Source organism: Heterodontus francisci, chromosome 2, assembly GCF_036365525.1.
Source record: "Heterodontus francisci isolate sHetFra1 chromosome 2, sHetFra1.hap1, whole genome shotgun sequence".
Lineage (NCBI taxonomy): Eukaryota > Metazoa > Chordata > Chondrichthyes > Heterodontiformes > Heterodontidae > Heterodontus > Heterodontus francisci.
Window position 1 is genome coordinate 211,941,245 of NC_090372.1, and position 17,790 is coordinate 211,959,034.

Genomic DNA, 17,790 nt, shown 5'->3' on the forward strand with positions numbered 1-17,790 from the left:
ACAACGGGTCCTTCTTAAAATTGTCATCGGCACCCAATAACAATTTTAACCCAAACTAGATCCAGCATCAGTAGAGCCCCAGGAAGGTAAGTTAGTATTGATCTTTTATTTTTCTTGCTTGTATGCCAGGCGGAACAGAAATGCTCCACAAGGAAAGAGATCTCCCTTACTGCAAGCTGAGGGTTGTTGAATGCTGATGATGCTGGTAAAGGTCAGGGAGAGGTGGTTAGGCTTTCTCTTGTTGGAGATGGTCATTGCCTCTGCACTTAAGTAGCACTGATGTTACCTTGCCACTTGTTATCCTAAGTCTAGACATTGTTCAAGTACTGCTATAAGCTCATGACCTAATTAGATAACATTAAAACTCTGCTTAAGGTTAACCAATGTAAGAAAACACTTCCAGTCTATTCAGATACTTAAGGAGTTAATACTACATACATTTGTATGGTATGACCACTTTAAGTGTATGGTCCTGTGTGGTGAATTTCATTGTGCCTACTGTATTGATGTGAAAGGTACGCTGAAAAAAACTAAAAGCTTTTTGAAGTGAAAACAGGCTTTCAGCTTGCTCAAGCATTTGAAAAGTTAATTCCTTTATTTATTATTTTTTCTTAGGCTACATTTATTACCCATTCCCAGTTGCTCTGACATCATTCAGAATCAAGCAACATAGTATGGGACACACTTCCTTTCAGTGTCACATTTACATCCTGTAACAGTTCCTTATCACACTTTGTCATGAACATAATTCAACATATTTAGTCATAATAAGTCAATGACACCAACAACAATGCATTGACTGTTACATGGACAAACACCACTAGTGGTAGAAATAGCATATCCTCCAACTCCTATCCGCAACACCATGTGAGATTATATAGACACAGACATAGTGAGATTATATATAGACACAGCTAAATATTGGCAGATAAGCAGACGAGAGCCTGCATTTCCCATATACTTTGCCAATGGAGGCTTCCTCCACACCACAGATCCATAAAATTACACAGATATACAACTTGCAATTTCATCGCACCTTTAATGTAGTTAGATGTCCCAAGGAGCTTCACTGGAACTTTACCAAACAAAATTTGACACCAATTCACACAAGGAGATAATAAGACAGGTGACCAAAATCTTGGTTTTAATGTGGGGGGAGGAAAAAGGGGTAGAGGTTTAGGAAGAGAATTTCAGAGCTTAGGGCCTCGGCAGCTGAAGGCATGGCCACCAATGGTGGGGCAAAGGGAATGGGGAATGCACAAGATGTTCATAGTTAAAATATATACAGTCAGATCTAAGTATATTACGACAGTCACAAAAACATGAAGTAAAAGGGTCTACTTACCCAGCCCGATGGAAAAGAACGAAGTGCTAGGTGGGATGACTCTGAGGTGACGGCTGCTGGAAGTCAGATTCCGCAGCTCAACATTTGTCTGGAAAAAGATAACAGGACGTAACAAGATGCTTTGTTTAGCTGAATATGAGAGTGACAGTAAAGAAAAAAAATCAACGATTTATCAGTACTGTAGATTTGCATTTTTCTGGAGACAGTGTACTTATATCATATTGACAAATCCACCCATGACATTGCACATAGTATATATACTGTTTTACCAAGAACAAGAGCATCATACCACCTTAATGCACAATGTATTATTCTGCTATTAATGTGAAGAAATATTTAACGTGTGGGTCCCTCTAAGGCAACAATTGCTATAAGTAGGCACTTTCCGACATCAGATCAAGGGTATTTTCCACTGCTGGGAAAGTTTCTCTGCAGATTGACAACAATTTAAAATCCACACTGCAGCCTGAATTGTAGCTACCTGCAGAGCCTGGCCATGAGGTTACGCATAGTAGGTTGTTTGATGTTGTGCTTTCAGGGTTTGCTAGGCATTCCCAAGAGGGTTTGCAGGTGTTGTGCTGGGAAGGCCTGGGTGTGAATGCCCATATGTTTTATTTGGATCTTGAGTGGAACCACCGAGTTCTGATGAAAGGTCATTGTCAATTTTGTTTCTCTCCTTGCACAAACCCTGCCTGGCCTGCTGAGTGTTTCCTGCATTTTCGGTTTTATTTCACCTAGTTTGTGGTTAAGCATTGGATACAGTGACCACATATTGGTTATTGTAATAAAAGTGCAATTTCACTTATGCAAACTGTTAGGAGAGTGTTAGCGGTGTCGTTGGGTTCAAATTGTTTGGGCATAGCCAAATTTGAGTCAAAATTGTAAATCTTTTACTGTCATATCATTATTTTGTTTCTTTACCTATGTAATCAGTTTTCTATCTTACCTGGCTATAGGTTATTTATGAACGGTGTAGGGTATGGGAGAAAGGGGGGAGGAAGGGCTTTTGATGTACTAATGTTGGAGGGTGGGGTCTAGAAGCAGGGAGTGAATGAAGAAGAGTTAAGCTTGGTATTTCACAAGGTAGTCAGTGACTCCGCCCACTGGCTGGAAAGCTGAGGGCGAGCCTGCCTCCGCCAGCTCTGGAAGCCAGGACTGTGTTTTACAGTCCTCAGGCAATTAATTGTCCCTCCTCCAAGAGATGCCAGCCAATCAGAGTGCTGGCAGCACTTCTTGTCCCAGCAGCGCCACCAAGAGCAGTAGCCACTGCTGGGACTGCACCCAGCAAGAAGAGCCACCATGGACGCCGACCTCAGAACAGGAAAGTGGGATCAGGACTCACTGGGGCCAATTGGCAGGCCCTGGAAAGGGGGAGTGGGGAATGTCGATTGTGAGGACGGGGGGTGGGGGGGGGTATTCCAGCAGTGGTGGCCCATCATGGGGCACAGGGTGTTGTGGGACCACCTTAAGAGGGGACCACCTTAAGAGCTGTAAGTGAAGGTCACTGGAGCACATGATCATGGAGTTGTGGGTGTAGCCCGACAGTATTTACATCTGGCTCGTGTATGTTCCAGTTAAGTTATAATAAAACACACATTTTCTTTGGATATTACTTGTAGTCCTCTGAGTCTTACAATAGTTCACATATCAAAGGAACAAGTAATATTACACAGGGTGTCTCATCAGGAGGCCCCCCCAACTCCCCACAGCCTGCAAGGAGGCTGCCAGGTATTATTGGGCAGCCTCCTCAGGTGAAGTGGCCATCCACTGCTGGTAAAATACCAGCAGCAGCAGGCAGAGAGCCTTAAGTAGCCATTAATTGGCCATGTAAGGGCTTTAATTGGCCTAAGGGTGGGCAGGCTGCTAGCCACTGTCCCCACCGCTGGTAAGATACCAGTGGGAGGAGGTAGGCGGTGGGCATGGTGTCCCTGCCATCCTGCACAATTTTACGACCCCTCCAAGCCTGCCTCCCAGACCACTCAAGGGGGCGGGGGGGGGGGGGGGGGGGGGGGCGGGGGAGTGCGTAAAATTCCAGCCTCAGTTTTAGTGAATTCTGGCTCTTGCCCGGGAGTTTTAGAAAAGTGTTTTCCCTCGTCTTATAATCACATTCCACGCCATATCCCGGGAACCGGCTTTCAGTTCTTTACAGTGCTTACTGCCCATTACTGCCTTACCAATTTAAAGCCAGTTCCCAGGCCATAGCTGGGAATACAGCAAAAGGCTTCTGAGCATGTGGATATCAAGTTGCAACAGGGTCAACTTAGCGGTGATGTCACTAGTAGTCAGACTGTCAGCAGTCACTGCCAAACACTGAGAAAAAATCCAGAGAGATTCTGGTACAATGAGTAAAAACCCAGCAAAGAGTCAATGGCTTCAGGAGGAAAGGGCAGAGAGGAGATTTGGTAAGAAAAGACAATTGATAAAGGAACAATACTAAATGTTAGAAGGGCAAAGAAAATCAACTATTCTATCAAAATATCTTGACTACTTTGTCATTTGTGGAATGCAACTGTGCAGGACTGAATCATAGCGTGTGATATTAGACTGATGCCCAAATTTCTATGCCTCAGTTACCAAGGGGAGCCTGGACAAAAAAATTCACTGTGGATTTTAATCTCCCACAGAGATTAAATAATTTGCAATCAGTTGAAATAAGTTGTATTGACAAGCTAAGTAGCCTAGATTTAGCATCACATTTTTTTTTTTTTATAAGTACCTGTATTTTATTTGTATATATGGGAAAGATGGATATGCCAGATAAATCTTTGAAATTATGTTATGGGATAACAGTGTAAGAATGCTTAATATGCTTATCTAATATTCTCACGTCCACTGATTCTATGGTGCAATAATCCACTTATTTAAAAAACAAAACAACTTTTTAAACTGTACAAGTGAGCAGTCCTTAAAGAGCCACTTAAAGGCAGCTAGTCACATAGATGGGCACTTTTCTTTAGCTTTTACAAAGGCTGTAAATATATTAAATGTGTATTTCAGCCTTTATAAGAAAGATTTAGAAAAAGAATGACTTGCATTTATATAGCACCTTTCACAACCTCAGAACGTCCCAAAGCGCTTTCCAGCCAATTAAGTAGTTTTGAAGTGTAGTCACTGTCGTAATGCAGGAAACACAGCAGCAATTTGAGTATAGCAGTCTCAGAAACAGCAATGTGATAATGACCAAATAAACTGTTTTTGTGATGTTGATTGAGGGATAAATATTGACCAGGTCACTGGAGATAACTACCCTGCTCTTCTTCGAATAGTGCTATGGGATCTTTTACGTCGACCTGAGAGGACAGATAGGGGCCTCGGTTTCATATCTCGTCTGAAAGACAGCACCTCCAACAGTGCAGCACTTCCTCAGTACTGAACTGGAGAGTCAGTTAAGATTTTGTGTTCAAGCTTCTAGAGTGGGGGGCTGAACACACCACCTTTGAACTCAGAGGCGAGAGCACTACCCACTGAGCCATGGCCAACATTGGATTTTTTGCAGCAATCAAAAAAGGTAAAATCGGAGCCTGTGGGTAAATAAGGGATATAACACTTGAAGCAGAAAAGATCCTGAGGGGTCTTGACAGGGTGGATGTGGAAAGGATGGGTCTTCTTGTGAGAGAATTTAGAACTAGGGGTCACTGTTTAAAAATAAGGGGTCGCCTATTTAAGACAGAGATGAAGAGAAATTTTTTCTCTCAGAGGGTCATGAGTCTTTGGAACTCGTTTCCTCAAAAGGTGGTGGAAGCAGAGTCTTTGAATATTTTTAAGGCAGGGGTAGATAAATTCTTGATAAGCAAGGGGGTGAAAGGTTATCAGGGGTAGGCGGGAATGTGGAGTTGAGGTTACAATCAGATCAGCCATGATCTTGTTGAATGGCAGAGCAGGCTCGAGGAGCCGAGCGGCCTACTCCTGCTCCTAATTCGTAGGTTCGTATGTCCTGTTTGGCAGCTGTTGAAGTCAATGTGCTACTTCATAAGGCTCATGTGAGGAAGGCTGCCCTGACTGTCACTCCAGGACACAGCCCCCTGAGCCAAGTGGTGCAAAATGCTTGGCAGGGGGTGGTAAAGAAAACAGACCAGGGAGGAGGTGATTTTGACTGTTCCGGGTGGAATATGTTGGCTGCAGGCATCCTTGCAGCAGACAGCACAGGTTTATAAATGGCCCTGTGCTGATTTGGAGCCCACAGAGCCAGTATTTTACCATATTAAAAAACAGAAAATGTTGGAAATACTCAGCATGTCTGACTTTTCATCAGTACTGAAAAAGTACAGAGGCAGGGAAAGCAGAGGGAGGACGGGGGCTGGGTGTCGCAGGGTGGGATAGGAGGGGAGGAAGGAACGAACACAAGGCAAGGTCTGTGATAGCGTGGAAGGCAGGAGTGACCAAATGACAAAAGGGATGCTGGTGCAAGGGGATGGTAATGGGGCAAGTAAAAAAACAAAAAGGTGGGTTTAGAGGAGATGTAAATGGCAACAACAGAGTCATTACCAGTGCAGTTAAAGGAAAATAGGAACCGCCATTCAATTAGATCATGGCTGATCTGTATCTTAACTCTATTGTGAGGTAGTAAGCCAGAATCTAAAGATACAGTTGGTGGCATAATGCCAAGTGTAGGCAGTCTGTCTCTGATGCTTGCTAGTCTCCCTAGCTCGCCCTCTCTCATCCCATACTTCAGCCACGAAACACTGCAAATGGGACACTTTAAAAATCAATGCCCGCCACTAATTCGAGCTTGCCCTGCCGACCGACAAGCATACTGTGGTAGACACTTAGATGCTGTGCACTACCTGAGAACCCCCAATGAAGGTTTTTGTTGTAAAAGCCCTTTTCATGTTCATTTTTCTTCACTGCCTTCCAGTGCTGCTGATATCTTGCAAGCGTCTTGTAAGACTACTTTCTGGTGAATTGGGAGGCCTCTTTAGGCTTCACATAAACATGAAATGCAGTTTGGATAAAGAAAAGTCTTCAATTAAAAAAAAAAGCTGGAAAAAATTTAATTAAACTGACAACAAAGAAATAGTAACAGAATCCATACTACAAGCCTAAGAGTCAAAAATATGGCATAAAAGCCTCAGGTCCTTTCATAGCTTCATCGTTCATAGATAAAAGGAGTATCCAGCTCAATCTTAATCTGGACAGATGGAAAATGGAGCTTGCCTTCATTTAAATGCATTCTGTAACAATTAAATAAAGCTATGGCTTCTTATTTAAATAATACTATGGCTACTCGGCTGGAAATAAAGTGCTTGGTGTAAAGTGGGACCGATCGGGCTCTCTGCATCTTAGGCTGATTTTCCATCATCTTCCCCATGCCTATTATCACCTCCTGTATCACCAGTCTCGAGGATCAGAAAATCTATGCTTTTAATGTTCAAATCTCATTATTTGAAACAGGATGGATCTCTGTTTTTGTATTCGTTGTTGGGGGGGGGGATGGGGTGGAGGCAGGGGAGGGAGAGGGAGGGATGCAGGAGGGAACATAAATAAATTTAATTTAAGCATTTTTACACCCCTTTGAAATTACTGCCACCACGCATACTTACCTCATAGACATGTCCCACTTTGTAGTCCATAAAGAGAATAATTGGTGGATTTGCCAGAAAAACAGGAATAGGTTCATTGGGGTCACTATACCACAAAAAAGAAACAATATTATACATCAACCACCCAAAAACCATCCAAATTTTTGTCCCCAATGCTTTGCTATTTTTGATATTGAGGGATCTAGTCAAAGAGACAAATACTACACCTTAGACACTGTTCCTGCTCTTAATATTTTCAACTTATTAAAGTCTAGTACTTCTGTTGTCACTCATCCTTTCTCAAGCACTCCAGCTGTGAAGCTCCTTGGCTTCCTTCAGCCCTGCCATCCACCTATAATCTTCAGCCTTTTAAAAGCCCAAGCTTGGCATCACTAACGTTTTGATCTCTGATCTACACTGCTACTCTTTCCAGACTTGGTGCTGTCCTGCATTGTTGAACTTGGCCCTTCAGAAAGGAATTGTTCCCATGCAGGCATTATTTTTAGACACGTATCATCATTAAAAATATGTGGAAGGTGCCCTCCTTCTATCCACAAACTTTATTTCCTGCCCCAACCTTTGGTCAAGCTTTTGTGTCAACGTTTTCTATTGTAAACAGCTATGTCAACATTTCCTACTGAGTTTTTCTGTGAAAACTGTCATAATGTATTTGTGGTGTCTTGCTACTTGGTGGCCATGTAGAGCACCATTTTGAAGTCTCTCTCTCCCAACTCAGTTTTTAAATTTTCAATTGACTCCCAGTGTCCACAGCCTTTTGTGGAAAAGAAGCCCTGATTTCCACTACTCTTTGTATGAAAAAGTGCTTCCCTATTTCACTGTTAAATAGTTTAGCTCTACTTTTAAGATTGTGCCTCATTGTTTTGGACTCCTTCACTAGAGGAAATAGTTTCTCTGTATATACCCTATACCAGTATAATTTTAAAAATCAGGATTTGATCACCCCTCAACCTTCTAAACTCTACAGAATATCACAGAATCACAGAATAATACAGTGCAGAAGAGGCCCTTCAGCCCATCGAGTCTGTACCGATGCATTAAAGACACCTGACCTGTCTACCTAATCCCATTTGCCAGCACTTGGCCCATAGCCTTGAATGTAATGACGTGCCAAGTGCTCATCCAGGTACTTTTTTAAAAATGTGAGGCAACCCGCCTCTACCACCCTCCGAAGCAGGGCATTCCAGACCGTCACCACCCTCTGGGTAAAAAAGTTCTTCCTCAAATCCCCCTTAAACCTCCCGCCCCTCACCTTAAACTTGTGACCCCGCGTAACTGACCCTTCAACTAAGGGGAATAGCTGCTCCCTATCCACCCTGTCCATGCCCCTCATAATCGTGTACACCTCGATCAGGTCATCCCTCAGTCTTCTCTGCTCCAGCGAAAACAACCCACACCTATCCAACCTCTCTTCATAGCTTAAATGTTACATCCCAGGCAACATCCTGGTGAATCGCCTCTGCACCCCCTCCAATGCAATCACATCCTTCCTATAATGTGGCGACCAGAATTGCACACAGTACTCCAGCTGTGGCCTTACCAAAGTTCTGTCCAACTCCAACTCCAACAACTCCTGCTTTTGTAATCTGTGCCTCAATTGATAAAGGCAAGTGTCCCATATGCTTATCACTTATCACCACCCTATTAACCTGCTCTTCTGCCTTCAGAGATCTATGAACAAACACGCCAAGGTCCCTTTGTCCCTCGGAACTTCCCAGTGTCAGGCCATTCATTGAATACTTCCGTGTCACATTACTCCTTCCAAAGTGCATCACCTCACACTTCTCAGCGTTAAATTCCATCTGCCACTTTTCTACCCATTTGACCATCCCATTTCTGCCCATTTGACCATATAAAGCATGTTTATGTGATCTGCCCTTATAATTTAACCCTTTAAAAGCAAATATAATTTTGATGAATCTACACTGTAATCCCTCCTCGTGTACACTACCACGGCGACCAGTTGCTACAGCAGCTTGGCAACAGCCGCTAACGTCAAAAACAACAACTCAATGTCATTTGGCAGCTTCACGTGCAGCACTTATGGCAGAACCTGCCTCTCAAGGATTGGCCTTCAAAGCCATCAATACAGGTGCACCAAGAGAAGACACCCCACCTAAAAGGATTGTTTGCTGCATGTCCATCATCTTTCATAGATGGAAAGATGCCAACCAAACCCCTCCAAGGCCAATATATTCATCCTGAGATTTGAGGCCCAAAATCTAATGCAGTTCTCCATATGGGGTCTGACAAAGGCTCTGCACAACTAAAGCATAACTTCCTCATTTTTGCATTACCACTGCATCTGTGTTTCTCTGTTTCACAGCTTGCTAATTAAAATTGTAGCCGGATGGCTAACAGCTAAGCATCTGCAAAGCATGAAGGGGAAAATAGCCATCCTTACACAAGGACAAGGATTGTGAAACAGCTGCAATGCAGTTTAACAAACCCAGCCTGTTAAATAGGCAGTGTGTGATAAGGTGTGCTCCGAATGAGACTGTAAGCGGTTGCGAATGTTGCTAGACAAGGATAGATAAGAAGAACAAGGCCAGCATATGTATCTAATTTTGCTTTGCAACTAGCACTGACTCCAAGTCATGGGTGTACTCGATGCTGACAGCAACTGGATAAAAAGTGGAGGCTAGGAGCCTCCGAAGAAGACCACCTGCGGGAACAACCATCACGGAAGGGAACCCTGAGTCTTGTGATTTATCGGGAGGGAGACTGATCACCTCACCTTGCAAAGGGTAGTATTTAAGTCCAAGCCATGAGTCTTGTGATTTATTGTATCAAGTAACAAGTAGTTTAACAAGTGAAATAATGAGTAGCAATAAAAGTGTTCATACGAGGTATCTCGTGTAGGTGTCTTTTGTCCGCCACGTCAGTTGACACCCTAGTTTGAGGATCAACAAAATGGTTCAATACAACATTTCTCCCACCCAACTTTATCTAACCCAATCAGCATATCCTTCTATTCCTTTCTCCTCCATGGCTTTATCTAGCTTCCCCTTAAAGGCAAGTGTGGATTCTTCAGGAAGTTGTGGCATCTCTCAATTGGTCACACACAGCTCATCCCTCCAGATATCTATACTAGTCCCCTCAACTACTCCATGTGGTAGCAAGTTCCATATTCTTGCCACTTTTTGGGTAAAGAAATTGCTCCTGAACTCCAAGTGGATTTATTAATAATTATCTTGTATTTATGGACCCCAGTTCTGGTCTCGCCTGCAAGTGAAAAAAATCTTTTCAACATCTATCCTATTGAATCACTTCATGATTTTTAAAACAAACGAACAAAGAACAGTACAGCACAGGAATAGGCCATTTGGCCCTCCAAGCCTGCGCCGATCTTGATGCCTGCCGAAACTAAAACCTTCTGCACTTCCGGGGACCGTATCCCTCTATTCCCATCCTATTCATGTATTTGTCAAGATGCCTCTTAAACGTCGCTATCGTACCTGCTTCCACCACCTCCCACGGCAGCAAGTTCCAGGCACTCACCACCCTCTGTGTAAAGAACTTGCCTCGCACATCCCCTCTAAACTTTGTCCCTCTCACCTTAAACCTATGTCCCCTAGTAACTGACTCTTCCACCCTGGGAAAAAGCTTCTGATTATCCACTCTGTCCATGCCCACTCATAACTTTGTAAACCTCCATCATGTCGCCCCTCCACCTCCGTCATTCCAGTGAAAACAATCCGAGTTTATCCAACCTCTCCTCATAGCTAATGCCCTCCAGACCAGGCAACATCCTGGTAAACCTCTTCTGTACCCTCTCCAAAGCCTCCACGTCTTTGTGGCGACCAGAATTGCACCTATCATGTCACCCTGAGTCTTTTTTTTCCCCAAAGAATCCCAGCCTTTTCAACCTTTCCTGATAGGTAATGCCTCTCAGTTCTAGCATCATTCTAGTTTTCTCCAGTGCCTTTATATTATATGGAGACCAGAACAGTCTACAGTACTCCGAGCGTAATCTAACCAAGATTCTATTCAAGTTTAACATAACATCTCTATTCAATTCTAATCCTCTAGAAATGAACCCCAGTGCTAAAATGGGCACTTTATACCTTTGGTCTACAAATATGCTTCTTCCGGCCACTTTCTTCACTACCTTCTTTTTAGGAATGATGAGTGATTTGCCTCCTTCTTGAGGAGGCAGGTAGCGCGGGTTCTTCAGGAAGTTGTGGCATCTCTCGATCTTCGCCATATCCAACCGCTCCTGGATTCGATCAGTCACATGCAACTCTTCCCTCCAGAGGTGCTTCTTAGACTTCTCTTCCTTTCAAAAAGAGGAATTTACAATTCGGTACGGACTTAAAACTGACGTCTTTGCTGCTTACTCTACCATCGTGCCTTGCCTATCCGAACTGACGGGGTTTATAACCTAGAAGGAACTGCAGATGAAAGACTGTTGAAACTTGCATGCGAGTCATGGCATCAGGAGGTAATTTTCAGATAAGGAGGAGCTAGAATCTGTGATTAGCTGAAGCAATGGGAAAAGCAGAACTGGTAAAACAAATGATCCCTGATTATATTAACCATCCGGTCTGTGAGTGAGATATCTCATTCTTCAGAGGTACCATGTAGGACAGCACAGGTCAACTTTCAGAACAGCCAAGTCAGAAAGCAGACAGTATATGGCACAGTCTGATGAGGGAAGATGACCGGGAAGGTGATAACCACAATAGTTTTGATGGTTCAGGGTTATGTGTGTGAAAGTGGTCTGAAAACACAGATGAAGCAGCACCGAGTACAAAGAGCACCAGTGAAGGACATTAAACTGCTGAAAAGAACGTTACAATCTCTGCCCAGGGACAGAATGATAAATACGGTTCAGATCTCCATATATATTCTTTCTTAGACATTGTTAAATGTTGGGATTGGAAATCAATACAGAGCGCACTATTGGTGTCAAGCCTGAATCTATCTTATAAAATGACACCATGTTCTGATGAGGCTGTGGAATTTACTTCCAGTGTTAGTGATTGAGTCAGAAATGATGTTAACATGCAAGACTAGGCTGGATTGGTGGATAAAGGAAAAGGGGTTGGAAGGAATATGGGAAGAGGATGAGTAAATGCAATTAGAACTATTTGCTCATGTGGAGGGAAAGTGATACTTAGGTTCACTGGGCCAAGTGACCTGCTTCCATGTTGTAGCTTCTAAATTTAACTATGAATCTTGTCCTCATCCAACATCCATAAACACCCACCTCCAAGAAGGGTCTTTGGATGGCAATCAGAAGCCACACTTGGCTTTTCTTCTCCCTTGTTAAAGGGAATGGAGGCTCAATGTAGAACCTCATCTACTGGTGAGCTGAAATATGCCACATCAGCACAAACCAGGAATTGAACTTGGGATCTTCCGGGTACTTCTCAGTTACACACTGACTTTACCAATTAAACCACTTTCTAAGCCTTACAGTGGATAAACTTTTCTCTTATTTACAGCCCAGGCTAAATGATCAGTAATGCTGTTTTTCAAAAACAGAACAATAACTGTAAGCAGAGCGCTTCAGTTCCTAATGACATCACGCACATGGATTTGAAGACATACCTGGGGTTTGGATTTCGTCAGACTTATGGATTCATCAGAAGCTGAGAGCAAAGTTAAAGATGAGTTGAACTCCAGCGATATACCGGGAGGCTTAAGTGCGTTCATGTCTGTATATCCATTATCTACTGGGCTATTAGAAATGCGTTTCTTGAAGCTCGTTGTTAGTTTTGGAATATAGATCTGAGGTTTTCCTGAACAAGAGTAATAAAAGAAATATAGTCCTCACTGTAACCATCATTTTAATTACATTTTTTTCTTTCTGGCATCTGTGAGCCACTCACCAATAGCAGCTAAAGATATGGACAGGCTGTGAGAGCTGTAGCTCAGTTGGTAGCAGTCTCACCTCTGAGTCACAAGGTAGTGACTTCAAGTACCACTCTAGAGGCTCGAGGACAAAGGCTAGTATGCTCATGCAGTACTGAGGGAGTGCTCCACTGTTAAAGGTGCCATCTTTTAGATGAGATATTAAACAGGGACCCTGCCTGCTATCTAAGGTATCTTCAGCTGCTTTGTCAATGACCTTCCCTCCATCACAAGGTCAGAAGTGGGGATGTTTGCTGATGTTTGCACAATGTTCAGCACCATTCGCGACTCGTCAGATACTGAAGCAGCCCATGTCCAGAATCAGCAAGACCTGGACAACATCCAGACTTGGGCTGATAAGTGGTGAGTAAAATTCACGCCACACAAGTGCCAGGCAATAACCATCTCAAACAAGAGAGAATCTAACCATCTCCAATTGATGTTCAATGGCATTACCATTGCTGAATCCCCCGCTATCACCATCCTGGGGGCCACTATTGACCAGAAACTGAACTGGACCAGGCACATAAATACTGTGGCCACAAAAGCAGGTCAGAGGCTGGGAATTCAGCAGCAAGTAACCCATCTCCTGTCTCCCCAAAGCCTGTCCACCATTTACAAGGCCCAAGTCAGGAGTGTGATGGAATACTCTCCACTTGCCTGGATGAGTGCAGCTCCAACAACACTCAAGAAGCTCGACACCATCCAGGAGAAAGCAACCCGCTTGATTGGCACCCCATCCACCACCTTCAATATTCACTCCCTCCACCTCCAATGCACAGTGGCAGCAGTGATAACCATCTACAAGATACACTGCAGCAACTCACCAGGGCTCCTTTGACAGCACCTTCCAAACTCGCGACCTCTACCACCTAGAAGGACAAGGGTAGCACCACTACCTGCAAGTTCCACTCCAAGCCACACACCATCCTGACTTGGAACTATATCGCCATTTCTTCATTGTCGCTGAGTCAAAATCCTGGAACTCCCTTCCTAACAACACTGTGGGTGTACCTATCCCACATGGACTGCAGCAGTTCAACAAGGTAGCATACCACCACCTTCTCTAAGGCAATTAGGGATGTGTAATAATTGCTGGCCTAGCCAGTGACGCCCACATCCCACGAATGAATAAAAAAAAACCCATGGTACTATGTTGAAGAAGAGCAGGGAAGTTATCCTCAGTATTCTGGCCAATATTTATCCCTCAATCAAACATCATTGAAACAGATTATCTGGTCATTATCACATTGTGGGATTTTGCTGTGTGCAAATTGGATGCTGCACTTCCCACATTATAGCAGTGACTATACTTCAAAAAAAGTACTTCATTGGCTGTGAAGTGCTTTATGGACATCCTGAGGTCATGAAAGATGCTATATAAATGCAAGTCTTCTTGTCCTGAAACCAGTTCCCTGGAAATCCTCAGGAGAAAAGGTTGATTTGCTCTCCAATTTTCCATGCTTTATTTGGCACCTATAATGCCATGATTGAATTTGAAAAAGCAAAATTGCAAGTGTAAGCCAATTCCTTGGTATAGCTCTTTGCAGCCATAAAGTACTATGCTCTTTCGGCCTCATTTTCTCTTCCTCCAAGTCTACCCTTGCCATGCAAGATGCACTGGATGAACATATAATCCACTTCGGGTGTTATTTTTTGACCAACCACAAGGTGTGAGGAAGTGTCCCAAGTTATTTCAAACTCTGAATTTTCTCACCTTCCTTGGGGGAAGCAGCTTTCTCAACAAATGGGCTGAACCAGAAACTCATTATGAAAATGACATCAAACCTGAGTTAACAAGTATTACAAAGTATCTACAGCAGAGAAATGGACCATTCGGCCCCACAGGTTAATGCTGGTTTTAATGCTCCACGTGAGCATCCTCCCACCCTCTTCATCTAATGCCAGAAACATATCCTGCTGTACTTTTCTCCCTCATGTGTGCTTATCTAGCTTTCCCTTAAATGCATTCATGCTATTTGCCTCAACTAGTCCATGTTCCACATTCACACCACTCTCTGGATAAAGAAGTTCTTCCTGAATTCCCTATTGGATTTATTAGTGACTACCTTATATTTATGGCCTCTAGCTCTGGTCTCTCCCGCAAGTGGAAACAATTTTTCTATGTCAACCTTATCAAATTCTTCCATAATCTTGATATTGGGTCACCCCTCAGTCTTCTCCTTTTAGAAAAAAAAAAGAGTCCCAGCCTGTTCACTTTTTCTTGATAAATACAACTTAGTGCCTCTATATCTTTTTTATAATATGGAGACCACAATACTCCAAGTGTGACCTAAACCAAGGTTCTGTACAAGTTTATATTAACTTCTCTGTTTCTCAATTCTATCTCTTTAGAAATGAACATGAGTGCTTTGTTTGCCTTTTTTATTGACTTATTAACCATTGTTGCTACTTTTAGTAATTTGTCTATCTGTGCCCAGTGTTCCTCTACCCCATTTAGACACTGGTTTTCCATGGAGCATGTGGCCTCCTTATGCTTCCTACCAAAATGTATTACGTCACACTTATTGAGATTGAAGTTCATTTGCCCATGCGTCAAGTATATTAATGTCCCCCTGTATTTTATCGCAGTCCTCCACTGTGTTAATTATACCCCCCAATTTGGTGTCATCCACAAATTTTGAAATTGTACTTCCAATTTCCAAGTCCAAATCATTTATACAAGAGGTGAACTATGGTTTAGTACCAATCCCAGTGGAACACCACTTCCCACCATTTGCCAATCTGAGCAACTATCTTTAACCCCTACTCTCCTTTTCCTGTTTTGTAGCCAGCTTGCTATCCATTCTGCTACTTGGCCTGACTCATTTTAAGATCGGGACACGGACATCAGGTGCATTTCTGGCCCAGCATCTACCTTTACGCCCAATGCGATTTTTAACAAGCAGGCAAATTAATGGCCTGAGTGCACGCTCACCATCCAATTAAGTAGAGCGGGTGGGCTCCTGAGGCTGGAAAGCCAATAGGAGGTCCTCCAGCACTGAAAGAGATGTAACCCCACCATCAAAAGTGGGCACTTCCAATGTAGATAGGAAAGAGAGGGCACCTCATGATGGAGGCGCCCTATGAAGAGTTTTTATAAATCTTTAAATTCAAAAAGGCCATAGCTGCCAGTCTGTCATTGTACAGGGGCAGCCCCTTCACTGGAAGGTCAGAGGCGACAGCTGTGATCTTATAGCTATATCAGGTGAGCCGGTGGTGGGGGGGGGTCTCCGTGCACGTTGGAGCACTACCCCTCCCCAACCCCACCCCAGTCTGCCACCAGGAGGCCGCCCTTGGATTTGAGCAGTGTTATTGAGCTGTAAGATGGATTGATATGCAACGTGGATATTTTGGCAGTGGAGAAGGTTGGGAGGAGGTGGAAAGAAGAAGGAACAAAGAACTGCATTAGCTGCAGTTATAACAAAATCAAGGGCTTGGATCAGACTGGCTTGTGTACATACAGTCTCACGGAGACATCATCAGAAAGGATGGAACATAAATGGATCTTGCTACCAGCTAGAGCAGTTGAGGCCAACAGCACATGAGGGAAAAAGGAATAGAAGGATACATTGATAGGATTAGATGACATGCGCGATGCCAATATCATCACCCTCTATAAAAACAAAGGTGACCGCGGTGACTGCAACAACTACCGTGGAATCTCCCTGCTCAGCATAGTGGGGAAAGTCTTTGCTCGAGTCGCTCTGAACAGGCTCCAGAAGCTGGCCGAGCACGTCTACCCTGAGGCACAGTGTGGCTTTCGTGCAGAGAGATCGACCGTTGACATGCTGTTCTCCCTTCGTCAGATACAGGAGAAATGCCGTGAACAACAGATGCCCCTCTACATTGCTTTCATTGATCTCACCAAAGCCTTTGACCTCGTCAGCAGACGTGGTCTCTTCAGACTACTAGAAAAGATTGGATGCCCACCAAAGCTACTAAGTATCATCACCTCATTCCATGACAATATGAAAGGCACAATTCAACATGGTGGCTCCTCATCAGAGCCCTTTCCTATCCTGAGTGGCGTGAAACAGGGCTGTGTTCTCGCACCCACACTTTTTGGGATTTTCTTCTCCCTGCTGCTTTCACATGCGTTCAAGTCCTCCGAAGAAGGAATTTTCCTCCACACAAGATTAGGGGGCAGGTTGTTCAACCTTGCCCGTCTAAGAGCGAAGTCCAAAGTACGGAAAGTCCTCATCAGGGAACTCCTCTTTGCTGACGATGCTGCTTTAACATCTCACACTGAAGAGTGCCTGCAGAGTCTCATCGACAGGTTTGCGGCTGCCTGCAATGAATTTGGCCTAACCATCTGCCTCAAGAAAACGAACATCATGGGGCAGGACGTCAGAAATGCTCCATCCATCAATATTGGCGACCACGCTCTGGAAGTGGTTCAAAAGTTCACCTACCTAGGCTCAACTATCACCAGTAACCTGTCTCTAGATGCAGAAATCAACAAGCGCATGGGAAAGGCTTCCACTGCTATGTCCAGACTGGCCAAGAGAGTGTGGGAAAATGGCGCACTGACACGGAACACAAAAGTCCGAGTGTATCAGGCCTGTGTCCTCAGTACCTTGCTCTATGGCAGCGAGGCCTGGACAAGGTATGTCAGCCAAGAGCGACGTCTCAATTCATTCCATCTTCGCTGCCTCCGGAGAATACTTGGCATCAGGTGGCAGGACCGTATCTCCAACACAGAAGTCCTCGAGGCGGCCAACATCCCCAGCTTGTACACACTACTGAGTCAGCGGCGCTTGAGATGGCTTGGCCATGTGAGCTGCATGGAAGATGGCAGGATCCCCAAAGACACATTGTACAGCGAGCTCGTCACTGGTATCAGACCCACCGGCCGTCCATGTCTCCGCTTTAAAGACGTCTGCAAACGCGACATGAAATCCTGTGACATTGATCACAAGTCGTGGGAGTCAGTTGCCAGCGCTCGCCAGAGCTGGCGGGCAGCAATAAAGACGGGGCTAAAATGTGGCGAGTCGAAGAGACTTAGTAGCTGGCAGGAAAAAAGACAGAGGCGCAAGGGGAGAGCCA

General features: G+C 44.1%; 1 protein-coding gene across 6 annotated transcripts in view; it reads right to left on the reverse strand.

Annotated features, from left to right (window-relative positions):
• dlec1 (DLEC1 cilia and flagella associated protein) overlaps positions 1–17,790 on the reverse strand; it is a 191,513-nt gene that overhangs the window by 155,604 nt on the left and 18,119 nt on the right. For all 6 annotated transcript variants that reach the window (XR_010969485.1, XR_010969484.1, XR_010969483.1 and 3 more), the window contains exons 8-11: positions 12,439–12,629; positions 10,950–11,161; positions 6,886–6,970; positions 1,346–1,433 (exon numbers count right to left, since the gene is read on the reverse strand). Coding sequence is in view for 3 of the 6 variants with exons in the window: in XM_068015718.1 (XP_067871819.1) it covers positions 1,346–1,433; positions 6,886–6,970; positions 10,950–11,161; positions 12,439–12,629 (576 nt within the window). In the remaining 3 variants the exon portion in view is untranslated. The remainder of the gene's footprint in view (positions 1–1,345; positions 1,434–6,885; positions 6,971–10,949; positions 11,162–12,438; positions 12,630–17,790) is intronic.